General features: G+C 40.8%; 1 protein-coding gene across 1 annotated transcript in view; it reads left to right on the top strand.

Annotated features, from left to right (window-relative positions):
- LOC136874660 (alkaline phosphatase) overlaps positions 1-11,267 on the top strand; it is a 744,425-nt gene extending 733,158 nt beyond the window's left edge. Inside the window, exons 7-8 of the mRNA XM_067148292.2 lie at positions 3,623-3,817; positions 10,490-11,267. Coding sequence (XP_067004393.2) covers positions 3,623-3,817; positions 10,490-11,025 — 731 coding nt within the window. The 3' untranslated portion in view covers positions 11,026-11,267. The remainder of the gene's footprint in view (positions 1-3,622; positions 3,818-10,489) is intronic.
- Positions 11,268-14,411: the final 3,144 nt, after the last annotated feature.

Here is a 14,411-nt window from a genome sequence, read left to right on the forward strand (position 1 = left end):
TTGCTGATGAACCTGTAGTCTGTAGTTTCAAATTACTATTTGCCGTTCAATTTACTTCTTTTGTTTTTCTAGATAGCAATATTTCTTCTTGTATAGTTTCATTCTTGGTTATATCACATGTACATCTTTTCCTCGGTGCCGCGTCAAATTAATTTGTAGTTCCTATTGGCCATATTTCACTTGATTCCAGGTGGCTTTATAGCTTGTTAGTTTCAGGTGACATTATTACATTTCATTCCAGGTGGCTATGTTAGTTCCAGGTGGCCATATTACACTTGACTCCAGGTGACTATATTACTTTTTAGCTCCAGGTGGCCATATCACACTTGATTCCAGGTGGCTATATTACTTGTCAGTTCCAGATGGCCATATCACACTTGATTCCAGGTGGCTATATTACTTGTCAGTTCCAGGTGGCCATAACACACTTGATTCCAGGTGGCTTTATAGCTTGTTAGTTTCAGGTGACATTATTACATTTCATTCCAGGTGGCTATGTTAGTTCCAGGTGGCCATATTACACTTGACTCCAGGTGACTATATCACTTTTCAGTTCCAGGTGACCATTTTACACTTGACTCCAGGTGACTATATTACTTTTTAGTTCCAGGTGGCCATAACACACTTGACTCCAGGTGACTATATTACTTTTTAGCTCTAGGTGGCCATATCACACTTGATTCCAGGTAGCTATATTACTTGTCAGTTCCAGATGGCCATATCACACTTGATTCCAGGTGGCTATATCACTTTTCAGTTCCAGGTGACCATTTTACACTTGACTCCAGGTGACTATATTACTTTTTAGTTCCAGGTGGCCATAACACACTTGATTCCAGGTGGCTATATTACTTGTCAGTTCCAGGTGGCCATAACACACTTGATTCCAGGTGGCTATATTACTTGTCAGTTCCAGGTGGCCATAACACACTTGATTCCAGGTGGCTATATTACTTGTCACTTCCAGGTGGCCATAACACACTTGATTCCAGGTGGCTATATTACTTTTTAGCTCTAGGTGGCCATATCACACTTGACTCCAGGTGACTATATTACTTGTCAGTTCCAGATGGCCGTATCACACTTGATTCCAGGTGGCTATATTACTTGTCACTTCCAGGTGGCCATAACACACTTGATTCCAGGTGGCTATATTACTTTTTAGCTCTAGGTGGCCATATCACACTTGACTCCAGGTGACTATATTACTTTTTAGTTCCAGGTGGCCATAACACACTTGATTCCAGGTGGCTATATTACTTGTCACATCCAGGTGGCCATAACACACTTGATTCCAGGTGGCTATATTACTTTTTAGCTCTAGGTGGCCATATCACACTTGATTCCAGGTAGCTATATTACTTGTCAGTTCCAGATGGCCATATCACACTTGATTCCAGGTGACTATATTACTTTTTAGCTCTAGGTGGCCATATCACACTTGACTCCAGGTGACTATATTACTTTTTAGCTCTAGGTGGCCATATCACACTTGACTCCAGGTGACTATATTACTTGTCACTTCCAGGTGGCCATAACACACTTGATTCCAGGTGGCTATATTACTTTTTAGCTCTAGGTGGCCATATCACACTTGACTCCAGGTGACTATATTACTTGTCAGTTCCAGATGGCCGTATCACACTTGATTCCAGGTGGCTATATTACTTGTCACTTCCAGGTGGCCATAACACACTTGATTCCAGGTGGCTATATTACTTTTTAGCTCTAGGTGGCCATATCACACTTGATTCCAGGTAGCTATATTACTTGTCACTTCCAGGTGGCCATAACACACTTGATTCCAGGTGGCTATATTACTTTTTAGCTCTAGGTGGCCATATCACACTTGACTCCAGGTGACTATATTACTTTTTAGTTCCAGGTGGCCATAACACACTTGATTCCAGGTGGCTATATTACTTGTCACTTCCAGGTGGCCATAACACACTTGATTCCAGGTGGCTATATTACTTTTTAGCTCTAGGTGGCCATATCACACTTGATTCCAGGTGGCTATATTACTTGTCACTTCCAGATGGCCATAACACACTTGATTCCAGGTGGCTATATTACTTTTTAGCTCCAGGTGGCCATATCACACTTGATTCCAGGTGGCTATATTACTTGTCAGTTCCAGGTGGCCATAACACACTTGATTCCAGGTGGCTATATTACTTGTCACTTCCAGGTGGCCATAACACACTTGATTCCAGGTGGCTATATTACTTTTTAGCTCTAGGTGGCCATATCACACTTGATTCCAGGTGGCTATATTACTTGTCAGTTTCAGGTGGCCATATCACACTTGATTCCAGGTGGCTATATTACTTGTCAGTTCCAGGTGGCCATATCACACTTGATTCCAGGTGGCTATATTACTTGTCAGTTTCAGGTGGCCATATCACACTTGATTCCAGGTGACTATATTACTTTTTAGTTCCAGGTGGCCATAACACACTTGATTCCAGGTGGCTATATTACTTTTTACCTCCAGGTGGCCATATCACACTTGATTCCAGGTGGCTATATTACTTGTCAGTTCCAGGTGGCCATAACACACTTGATTCCAGGTGGCTATATTACTTTTTAGTTCCAGGTGGCCATAACACACTTGATTCCAGGTGGCTATATTACTTGTCAGTTCCAGGTGGCCATAACACACTTGATTCCAGGTGGCTATATTACTTGTCACTTCCAGGTGGCCATAACACACTTGATTCCAGGTGGCTATATTACTTTTTAGCTCTAGGTGGCCATATCACACTTGATTCCAGGTGGCTATATTACTTGTCACTTCCAGATGGCCATAACACACTTGATTCCAGGTGGCTATATTACTTTTTAGCTCCAGGTGGCCATATCACACTTGATTCCAGGTGGCTATATTACTTGTCAGTTCCAGGTGGCCATAACACACTTGATTCCAGGTGGCTATATTACTTGTCACTTCCAGGTGGCCATAACACACTTGATTCCAGGTGGCTATATTACTTTTTAGCTCTAGGTGGCCATATCACACTTGATTCCAGGTGGCTATATTACTTGTCAGTTTCAGGTGGCCATATCACACTTGATTCCAGGTGGCTATATTACTTGTCAGTTCCAGGTGGCCATATCACACTTGATTCCAGGTGGCTATATTACTTGTCAGTTTCAGGTGGCCATATCACACTTGATTCCAGGTGGCTATATTACTTTTTAGTTCCAGGTGGCCATAACACACTTGATTCCAGGTGGCTATATTACTTTTTACCTCCAGGTGGCCATATCACACTTGATTCCAGGTGGCTATATTACTTGTCAGTTCCAGGTGGCCATAACACACTTGATTCCAGGTGGCTATATTACTTTTTACCTCCAGGTGGCCATATCACACTTGATTCCAGGTGGCTATATTACTTGTCAGTTCCAGATGGCCGTATCACACTTGATTCCAGGTGGCTATATTACTTTTTACCTCCAGGTGGCCATATCACACTTGATTCCAGGTGGCTATATTACTTGTCAGTTCCAGATGGCCGTATCACACTTGATTCCAGGTGGTTATATTACTTGTTAGTCACACGTGGTCTTATTATACTTGATACAGAGTGGCTGTATTACTTGTTTTCTTTTTCAGGTGGCCGTATAGATCACGCCCATCACTATAACAACGCGTACCGCGCTCTCGATGAGACGCTGTCCCTCGAAGCAGCTCTTCTGGCGGCAATACAGATGGTGGATCTCTCGGAAACTCTACTAGTAGTAACAGCAGACCATTCGCATGTTCTAACAATGGGCGGGCTCGCGACACCTCGTGGGAACCCGATACTTGGTCAGTATTCCAAGTATTTTACAAGAAAAGTAGATGGAAAATTAATGAAAATTTTACAGCATAGTATCATTGACTACTTTTAAATTTTTCTACTGGAATCTCTGCAGTTCATGGGGCCTATAATAAGACATCGCTTACTCGAAGGGAACCAGAGAACAGAGGTATATTCACAAGGAACACACATTTTATTTCAATAACTATTTTAGTGTGTGGTGTGCTATTGTCTTGACTTCACCCTGTGTGGCATGTCATCAAACATATAGATCATGATCTTTCTTTCTCAGTCCTAGATGATATTAATCATAAATGCACACACCATTACGGACACCTTAATTAAAGTAGCTGGCCATCAGGCTGATTTTGCCCTCAAGTATATGACACTGTTGATCAAGTTGTCTCATGCACCTTTCATGAAGCAACAGCACAAGCAATTATAATAAAATGTAATGAAATATCACCTATAAATCCCATTACTTTGCTGCGTTCTAAACTTTTAATTTACTTATTTTATTCATTAATTTACCTGTTTCGGGTATATAATGAGATGAAAATAGTTTCTAGATTGTGCTTCATAATTTCTAAGTGAACAATAATTTTGAAAGTTCTGTTCTCATGAGTGTTTGATAAATAGGAGGTAGGCTATGTGCTGCATAATCGGACGTTGAAATATATAGGACCAATTGCAGTTGGCTTCAGTACTTTCGCCGGAAATATTTTGTAAATGGGCTCGAAATTCATTTCTATCAATTTTACAATCTTCTCTCAAACTAATCAACTTTTAGTCCTTTTTATTGAGATCATGTAGCCGAACTCATGCATTAATCACCTAGAAAATACGTTATTTATTTATTTATTTATTTATTTATTTATTTATTTATTTATTTATTTATTTATTTATTTATTTATTTATTTATTTACCGTCATGTGACTATATACGCTAGTTCTCCTTCTTCACATTATTAACGCGTACCACGCATTCGATGAGACGCTGTCCATGGAATCAGATACAGCAGATAGGATAGGAAAAAAGAGATGGCAGTCCCTGCATTTGCTCTGTTTGAAGATGGAGGGGTGGGGTGGACCACGGAGAATCAACTTCAGGGCTGTTAGTAGTGAAGTTCCATTAAATACAAGCTTATAGGTACAGAACGTGAGCTATATAGCCAACACGTAATAATAATAATAATAATAATAATAATAATAGTAATAATACATTAAAGTACTCGGATTTAAAGGTAATATTTCGTTATTTGAATTATTCTTCTTCTTATTATTATTATTACGGTTTTTCCGTGGCTCACAGAGGAATAGGAAGCTCATGGGTTAAATGGCTGGACAGCGGATTACTTGGAGCAACTTTTACTTTAACGAATTTGGAAATTTTATTTCTTACCTTTAAAATCGAGAGAGAGAAATTTATTAATATAAGAAACAACAGTTGAAAATATGAACAACGAGCTCGTCAGTTCTAACAATGTCTGGACTCAGAAGTCCTAAATCAGGTACGACTAATTTGGGAGAAACACCCAGTCATTAAATTACATGCGAAGGAGCATAATGTTGCTCCTGAGATGTACAATATTATGAAAGAGCATAGTTGCTCCAAACAGGTACAATTAATAGGAGTCTCAGTTCCAAGATACAAAAGCCTAGGCTCGAACAGGTAATCAGTTGCTTTTGGTACTCTTAGTTATAAGGTTCTACAACTAGTTTAGTTACTGTTCCCCAAGGAAACCATAACGTAGATACAGTTACCCTAAAAACCATGAAGAATAAACAGGGGCATAATTGCCCGTACTACAAGGCCTTAAGAATAAAAAAAGAAAGGGTTACACACAACAGACCATTGAGACGAAACACCCGCACCCCTTAAAGAACATTTCGGAAAAGACGAGAATCTCCCATGCCTCCTGCCCACTGTAACCTCCGTCAAGTCGCCCACACAATCACCGGAGCAACATCACGCTCTGATACGTTCCGCTTAAATAGATCCCCAGGAGGAAGTTCCAGACTATATTGGAATCCAGAACGCTGATAGGCCAAATTTCCATTCATTAACCTGAGTTCTGATTGGTTAGGAAACTTTATTACCGGCATGTGATAGGCAGGTTAAATTAGAGGAGGAACCAACAACTTCAGCACATAAAACGAAACAATAGGAATGAAAAAGGTTTCCCAACTATAACAAATGAAATTTACAGTAGATTCACTGGGGTCCTCTTTTGTGGTGTAGTGGTTAGCGTGATTACCTGCCACCCCCGGAGGCCCGGGTTCTATTCCCGGCTCTGCCACGAAATTTGAAAAAATGGTACAAGGGCTGGAACTGGTCCACTCAGCCTCGGTTGGTCAACTGAGTAGAGGTGGGTTCGATTCCCATCTCAGCCATCCTGGAAGTGGTTTTCCGTGATTTACCACTTCTCCTCCACGTAAATGCCGGAATAGTACCTAGCTTAAGGCCACGGCCGCTTCTTTCCCTCTTCCTTGTCTATCCCTTCCAATCTTCCCATCCCCCACAAGGCCTCTGTTTAGCATAGCAAGTTACGCCGCCTGGGCGAGGTACTGGTCCTCCTCCCAGGTTTTATCCCCCGACCCAAAGTCTCACGCTCCAGGACACTGACCTTGAGGTGGTAGAGGTGGGATCCCTCGCTGAGTCCGAGTGAAAAACCAATCCTGGAGGGTAAACAGATTAAGAGAAGAAGAAGAAGATTCACTGGGGCTTAGCCCCAGAAAATAGAGGCCAGAGCTGTTGTGTGTGTCCTCCGCATCGCAAGCTCTGCGCCTACAAGCTCCGCAACCCGCCGCAGCAACGAAGTTTCTAGCAGCTACGAGGTGTCCTCACTGCGCCTGGCACGCTCACCGATGACGTCAGCCAGCTATATTTAAGGAGCTTCGTTCCGAGCCTCTCCAAGACTTCCTCAGTGTTCGACGGCCAGTACACACCGCAAGTCAGACACGGAGGCATTCCTCTTGAAAACGTGTTTTGAACAGGTGGACAAATTGCTAGCCGTGAGGTTTCACCTCTGAACATTGCCTCATTATCCTGATCCCCGTAGCCACGTCGAGCCCCGAGTATAGCATTCTGCTACTCCCTTTAGTCCTCACCAGTGCTCCGACGTCCACCTTAGCATTCTGCTATTTGAATAAATTAATGCAAGTTCCTTGCAAGTATAAACCTAGTACCAGCATTCTGCCTCTCTCTGCAAGTTACGCTTGTAATTTCACATAAGATAGTTTTCGACTATCAGGACAATTTATTAGTGAAACAGACTATCTCCTCAAGATAGAACTAAGTGTATATCGAACTCTCGTATTGTATAATTGTACATATGCAACAGACATTCAATTTAAGATTTAATTTCAACATTAACTGCGTGCATTCAAGCAAGTTTCAAGAAGAATTCAGTTTTATTTCTTATATATATTGTATCAAATCATTGAAACAATAAACTTTATGTTGTGTCACTGTATACCAAGTTCCTTGTATACAACAAGACCAATCTACCCATTGAAGAAACAAGTTTCAGAAAGTCTTAAGAGTTCTTAATCACTGTCGGAGATGGACATAGTGGGGAGGTGGCACGCTGTAAGTAGACGGGGAAGGTGTACCCTGGCACAGTTATTATTATTATTATTATTATTATTATTATTATTATTATTAATGCCTTTCTTATCTGAGGATCCTGTGTCATGAACCATAAAACAAACACCTTAGTGTTTATATTACATAATGTGTTCTTACCCTTAAGTGCCCTTGTACGCCTGCTAGTTAACCAGACATTTGAGTATCTCGTGACATTCATGATTACATCCTCAGCCGTATTCTTGGACTTTTTGACCGACTTTGTTGCATATCTTGTCAGAAAGTTTCGCAGACTTCAGAAATTTATCAGACTGGAATTACCATCCTTAGACGGATTGCCATTGGGACTTGGTGCATAACGATGAGTGCCAGAAAGGCTACACCATCAGCATGGATTTGACTCCATAATAAAAATTATTAGAGGCACCATAATTTATATCGGGTTGTACAGCTGCCCCTATTTTTCCCAAACATATGCAACCTGCTAGGAATTAAGTGTCTCTTAGTCCTATCTTGCGGAAAATCTTACAGCAATTTTATATATAGTTAATCCGATATAGACTTCCTCGCACAGTGCAAAAACTGTACAAGAGGCATTAAGAGAGGCCAATCCCAAAAACACTGTACTCTTTTATGTAGAGCGGAGTCCAATACTACAATCATTTTTACGAAATGTTACTGTACAAAGGGCACTACGAAAGTTTTTCAATACGCAAAAACGGTTGGATGTACACCCCTGGTATGGTGAGGGATGAAAAAAGGGGTGAAAACCGGTCTAGAAGACAGCAAGGTGCGACCTTCATACCAGTTGCTACCAAGCAGTGGGATTGAAAGCAAGTTAAGATAGTGTAGTCGCGCAATTATCCGCTACAATTTTGCACGTGGATTAACTGCTGACCAGTGCCTGGAGGAAATGACTCCTGTGCTGGGAAAAGACTGCCCATATCGGACAACAATTTTCCGCTGGTACAAAGAGTTCCAAGGGGAAATTTTGGGGTTGAACACGATTGTCGTTCTGGGTGACCGTCTGAAGCTATAGGGAACTGTGAGGGTTCGAAACCTCATTGAGTCATGTTTTTTTTTTTTTTTTCAATATTTATTTTGTACTCTTCTACGCATCCTTTACGAAGAATTGACTTTTATGAAGTCTCAGAAATTCTTCTAAGGAAGTTATAATGAACATACCTAATAATTATCGCCACGTAAGCACCAACTACGGACAAATTCATTGTGAATACTACCTGAAACATAATGTTGAACTCATTTAACCAAGTAATAGGCACATACTGTACTCGTAGGGATTGGTTGCAACTATCTGGTCTTAAGAGAGGCATTATTTTTGGCACGCTGTGGTGTTTTTAGTAAGGTAAACTAGTCTGCACATTCGAATTCAGAACTTGTAACATACAAGATCAGGTCCGAAGCGATAGCGTAGATTATTCCATTAGTATACAGATACGAGACATATTCTTCGTCGCGTGGAGCCAGCATGTGATTTTTCTCACGGATTCAGAGTTCGAATCTAGCTACGAGCTTTTCATTTTTATTTTTATGCTCTGAAGGCATTCGTAGTTAAGGTGTAACTTATTGAGGCTGAACTTCCTTAAGTCTCAAATGTCACTTTTCACCTTCAGAGAGAGAATACATCAGAAAGGAATAAATACGTACGATTTTTATATGGCAAACGGCTACAACGGATGAAGTGCACTGCACTTATTGTCAGCATTATGAAAAACACATTCAACCAAACAACTGTGCACGTTCAACTCGATGAACGACTGTACTTCATACGTAGGGCACATGAAAGAGCACATAATAATCTTTACAGCAAAGTGCAGGCAGATTCCACCACATACGCTGCAGTAAGCGAGAATGACTCACCTCTACCATACTCAGATATGCATCAACGAAGGAGGTGGTCATTTTGAAAATTTCCTTCATTAATCGAATGGCCATACACAAGCCCATTGCACCTCTGTCGGTAATAGCTTATTTTACTGCAAATAGCTCTTTTAAGAGCGACTTAGAAATGAACATAACAGAGCACCTGGAACATGAGAACTGATCATGATTTAGATTTGTCTTCGACAACGTGACTCACACGAACTTTTTAACAACGAAATACAAAAGTGTACTATATCAGACTCGAACCTCCGACTAACGAGCACCGCTTTCCTCCTGTAACTTCGAGCATGCTCGGCTATCACTAGCTGTCGTTTGCTAGCGTTATATCAACAATACTTCTAGTCATTCAGCCATCATATTCTCTGTACATGAACTTTATGTGACACAGGATTTTCACGATTCTTTAGAATTATTCGGTATTTTATCGTTAATACTGATTTCGTTGACACGAATAAACGAATTAGAGAAAGCGTAGTAAGGCCAGACATCGCTGCGAGTAGCCAAGGTTAATAGTTTACGATAGGCTATAATCTGCGGGCCGCAAAATCTGAATGAATAGGGGCAGCTGTAACACTCGGCATAAACCTATAACAAGACTTTTTTAAAATTATATATTTAAATATTCGATAACACTACCTGCAAACGAGGATGAAGAAAGATGACATGGCCTACACAAAAACTGAGTACCAGGTTAATTCCTGGGGGCAAAGGCGGCTGGGCGTAGAGCTAACCACTCTACCCCACCAAGTGCCGAGGTTACGGATGGTGGAAGCCTTTACCTTCCACCCCGCCAGGCTCCTTCGTAGCCAGTACGCAGATGACTTTGACTAGATTGTAGTGACTCATGCCCTGACTTCACATACAATATTTATTAAATTCGCTTCTGCCATTTTCTCGTGATTCGCGTACATACATACAGTTATGACGGAAAATTAAAAAGTGGATTTTCTTGTTGCAGCAGACACGACCGATACAGAAATACCATTATTTTTTTAATACTGAGCAATGTAAAGACAAAACCGTTATAAATGTAAATTCTTAGTGCTACTGTATGTGCGTATATACAGGTATAAATGTAGCGAAATGTGAAATATCAGACTTTGATAGCAGGCATGTTCGAACTCAAACAGTTATAGACACAGTTTCTGAACGAGAATATTTCCCAATACTGTGTTGTATTGTTACAGGTATAGACAGCAAGGTGTCTGATGTGGACGGCTTGCCGTATAACACCTTGTTGTACGGTAATGGTCCTGGACACGCTCAACCTCGTCCAGTCCCTAGCAACATGAGCTCTGAGGAACAGAGGAACAACGTTCACGCGTCCGCTGTGCCGCGCCAGTGGGCAACTCATGGTGGAGAGGACGTCCCTATCTTCGCTCAGGGTCCCCTGGCAACTCGGCTCTTCTCAGGATCTGTCGACCAGAGCTACATACCGCACGCCATCGCTTACATCGCCTGTCTGGGCGAGTACGCATCGAGGTGTGCTAATAAAACCAGGAGACCCGTAGATTATCATCGGGTATGTGAAGTTGGTGGAGTTTCCACCTCGAGAGAAGGACGTGTGGTTCCTGTGGTGAGCAGTGTCATGGCAGACGATAGCGCCAATAAGAGAATGAAAATGGCGTCTTCGTCAGTGTCACCAACTATGTGTGAGAAGTTTCTCAGTTTCTCTGTACTCTTCACAGTGATATGTCATAAATATGGTATGATCTGGAGATAAGCGGACTCACTGAGTGAGTCAGGACGAAAGTGAAGGAAATGACAAAGGCTGTATATTCAGGAGACTGCGCCTCTGATTGCATGTTGTTGGAAACCTTGACAGATTCTTTATAGATGTTTTGAAGAGAGATATTTTTATATAGAGAGTGAGGACAGACTTATTAAACTGGTGTTGATGCTAGAGCTGAATATTATGTCGTCATATTTGAAGCACTCGTTTATTTGTTCAGTCACTTATGAGTATGTTTTCTACAACGTAAGAAAGTTGATTTGTAACATGTATTTTCTGTGCCTTTACTCCAGCCCCTTCAATAACGTTCCTATATTACCTTTCTGTTTTAATTTCATTGAAAATGTGACCTTATAAACTCTACGTCCTAATTGATAAGTTCATTTGATGACCGAATAATTTCACTGATACTGTAATCTCCCAGATCGCCCGACCTCACGTCACTGCAATAACAGGTAAGGATTTTACATGAGCTATAAAGACGGGGATGAATGATATGACTGAAAAATGTTGGGGAGTTCAGTGTTGCTTCGTGTTAATATCAGATTTGAACACATCATAACATATTTTGTTTATCTAAACATTAATCCAGAGTATGTTCAGTTTTCTGAACATAATAAACTATGCTGCGTAAAGAGATACAGAGAAGCATATTTTTATACAGACATTACATTATATTTTGTACAGTTAATTTATGTTGTATCTGTCCGACTCATTGGTTCACTGGTCAGCGTTGAGCCCTTCAGTTCAGAGGGTCCCGGCTTCAATTCCCGGCAGGATCGGGGATTTTAATCAGCTTTGATTAATTCTCCTGGCCAGGGGACTGGCTGTTTGTGTTTGTCCCAACACTTTCCACCTCACATTCACACAACACACTACACTGCCATCCATCACAGAAATACGCAATAGTGATTACATCACTCCATATAGGGTTGGCATCAGGAAGGGCATCCGGCCGTAAAACAGGACCAAATCCACATATGTGTGACGCAGTTCGCACCCACGACTTCACAGATGTGGAAAAATCGGTAGAAGAAGAAAAAGTATTTATGTTGTATCTGCACACTTGACATGTTATTTAGTGACAATATGCAGTATTTTGAACCAAGAATGCAGGGTGTTATTATTGAAGTTCTACGTAATAAAAAAATATGATGCTTGGCCTATTTGGTTTAAAATTATGCCCACATAGGGTGTCCAAACTAAGAATTATATTGTACGAAGGCAATGGGATAGAAAATGTGCCTCTCTGTTTTAGCTGATTATGCTTACATCTTCGGTCAAACATTTCGGTCAGTAATTTGGCCAGACGGCTAAAATTGGGCGCCAACCTTATTATCGTAGTCGGTTTGTCTTAAAACTTATATTTCTTATAATTCGTTCCATGTTAAGAAAACAGTATTGCTCTTATGATAACAGCGTTGCCATATCGAATGGCTCTGCTCAACACCATCACGGGAAAACGGCGCCACATAAATTTGTAAAATTCAGTATTAAAATGCAAGATAGCAAGCGTAATATACTAAGCTGCAAATTACTTATATGAACTAACGGGGACGGGGATTTACAGAGGCTATTTTTGATTTGTACGGAATCAGAAGTACACTTCGGCACATAAAAATCCTCAGCATTGAAGTGTAAGGCAAATTGGGGCAGAAAATAGAAAAATAACATTTTTTATGGGCTCGAAGGCTGAGGGATGCATTTAACTATATTTAATAAATTCCCCCAGGCAACTCGGGGTACTGTTTTGCTGTCGTATTGCTCACAAAGACGGTAGTAAAAATTAAATGTGTTCGTAAAAAAGTGGTAAAATTAAAACGCGCTTAAGAAAGAACAGCTAAATAACAAAAGGGAGCAAAAATAAAACACACAACAATTTTTTTGTCAGTACAAGTTATGCCATAACGTATCGCTGCACATCACAACACCAAAATCTTCAGTAACAACTTCTGGACAGTACGAAAATAATAGAACACACACAAATACTATGCAATATACAACCAACTCTCACTCAACACAAGACAAGTACGCACTGATTTAAAGCCTAAAACACACACGCAACAAACAAATACTGTAGATGACTTTACTACAGACGTGAGCTGCCGGCGGGTCACAGAGTGAGGGACTACACGATGCTTGTACCAGAAGAAGGAAAATTAAGGCAACGAAGCGATGGCTATTCCTGCTATTGTGCTTCCTCCCTACGAATATATTTATGAAAAATAAAATGTTATGTAGTTATTTTAATAACTCACGGGCAAAAATGCCTCATCTTTCCTATCTACGTTTCTTAATGCATTACAAGTTACACTATAATATCCCTTAATCACGAGGAATTATGGGTGTCTCAGAGGGGGTGTGTTCACTCCTTGTAAGTCCATAAGAGCAACACTGTTTTCTTATCGTGCAATGAGCTATAGACACTGGGTTGAATCTTACACCACACGTTTTACAAAATTACCCCAGTAGAAACTGGAAGAATATCTGGAAACACCTCAAAACACACTATATATAAGTAGAGTAGGAAGTACCTGCGTATAGAACTCTCAATTAGGCCTACATTATTCCAATACAAGAAAGAAAGTTTCACCATAATATGACATAATCCACACTTTGCACAAAAAATAAGTGTTTTTTGGGTACACAGTTGCATGGATTTACCATATTCATTACATACCAGAAATATGTGAATGAATTCTACATCATTCAAGCTGATGATCAGATCAGATAATCCCAATAACGTATATCGGACACTGTTGATGATCGACATGACGGCGGACACCTAAGTTTTGCTAACGAGTGGCTTGCCATAGGATCCCTTTATTATACGCAAGGACAGCGACACTTTAGACTGACTCCAAGAGCCGTAAACGTAGTTAGTGGGACGTAAAGCCAATAACATTACTGTCTCGCTGTTAGGTCATCAGCCCAGAGGCTGGTTGGATCCTCAAATAGCACCACCAAAGGTTGTGCGGTTATAAGGAAACCCCAAAAACCAATGGCAGCACCAACATGAGGCGTACTAGGCAAGATGAGAAGTGAGGTAGTTTGCCATTGCTTTCCTTACTGGGTCAGAAAGTACTATTGCAGCACGGCTGACCCTATGAGCAGCACCTTTCATAACATTCCGAATGTTATTACTCAACACTACCCATACCCCAGCAACTTCCATATTGTCACAGCCATGGATGTTGACTGAGACTTCGGTGGAAGCTACACTTTACTCTGGCCTGTGCCAAGAGATGGATGCAAAAGTACTGTATCCATCAAGAAATGACAGCAGGCAGATAACATTACTATTGACTAAAAATATCATCGTGGCAGTGCAAAACCACAATAAATGCAACATTTTTCTATGTTTGCCTTTTTACACC

The sequence above is a fragment of the Anabrus simplex genome, chromosome 5 (assembly GCF_040414725.1).
Source record: "Anabrus simplex isolate iqAnaSimp1 chromosome 5, ASM4041472v1, whole genome shotgun sequence".
Taxonomy (NCBI): Eukaryota; Metazoa; Arthropoda; class Insecta; order Orthoptera; family Tettigoniidae; genus Anabrus; species Anabrus simplex.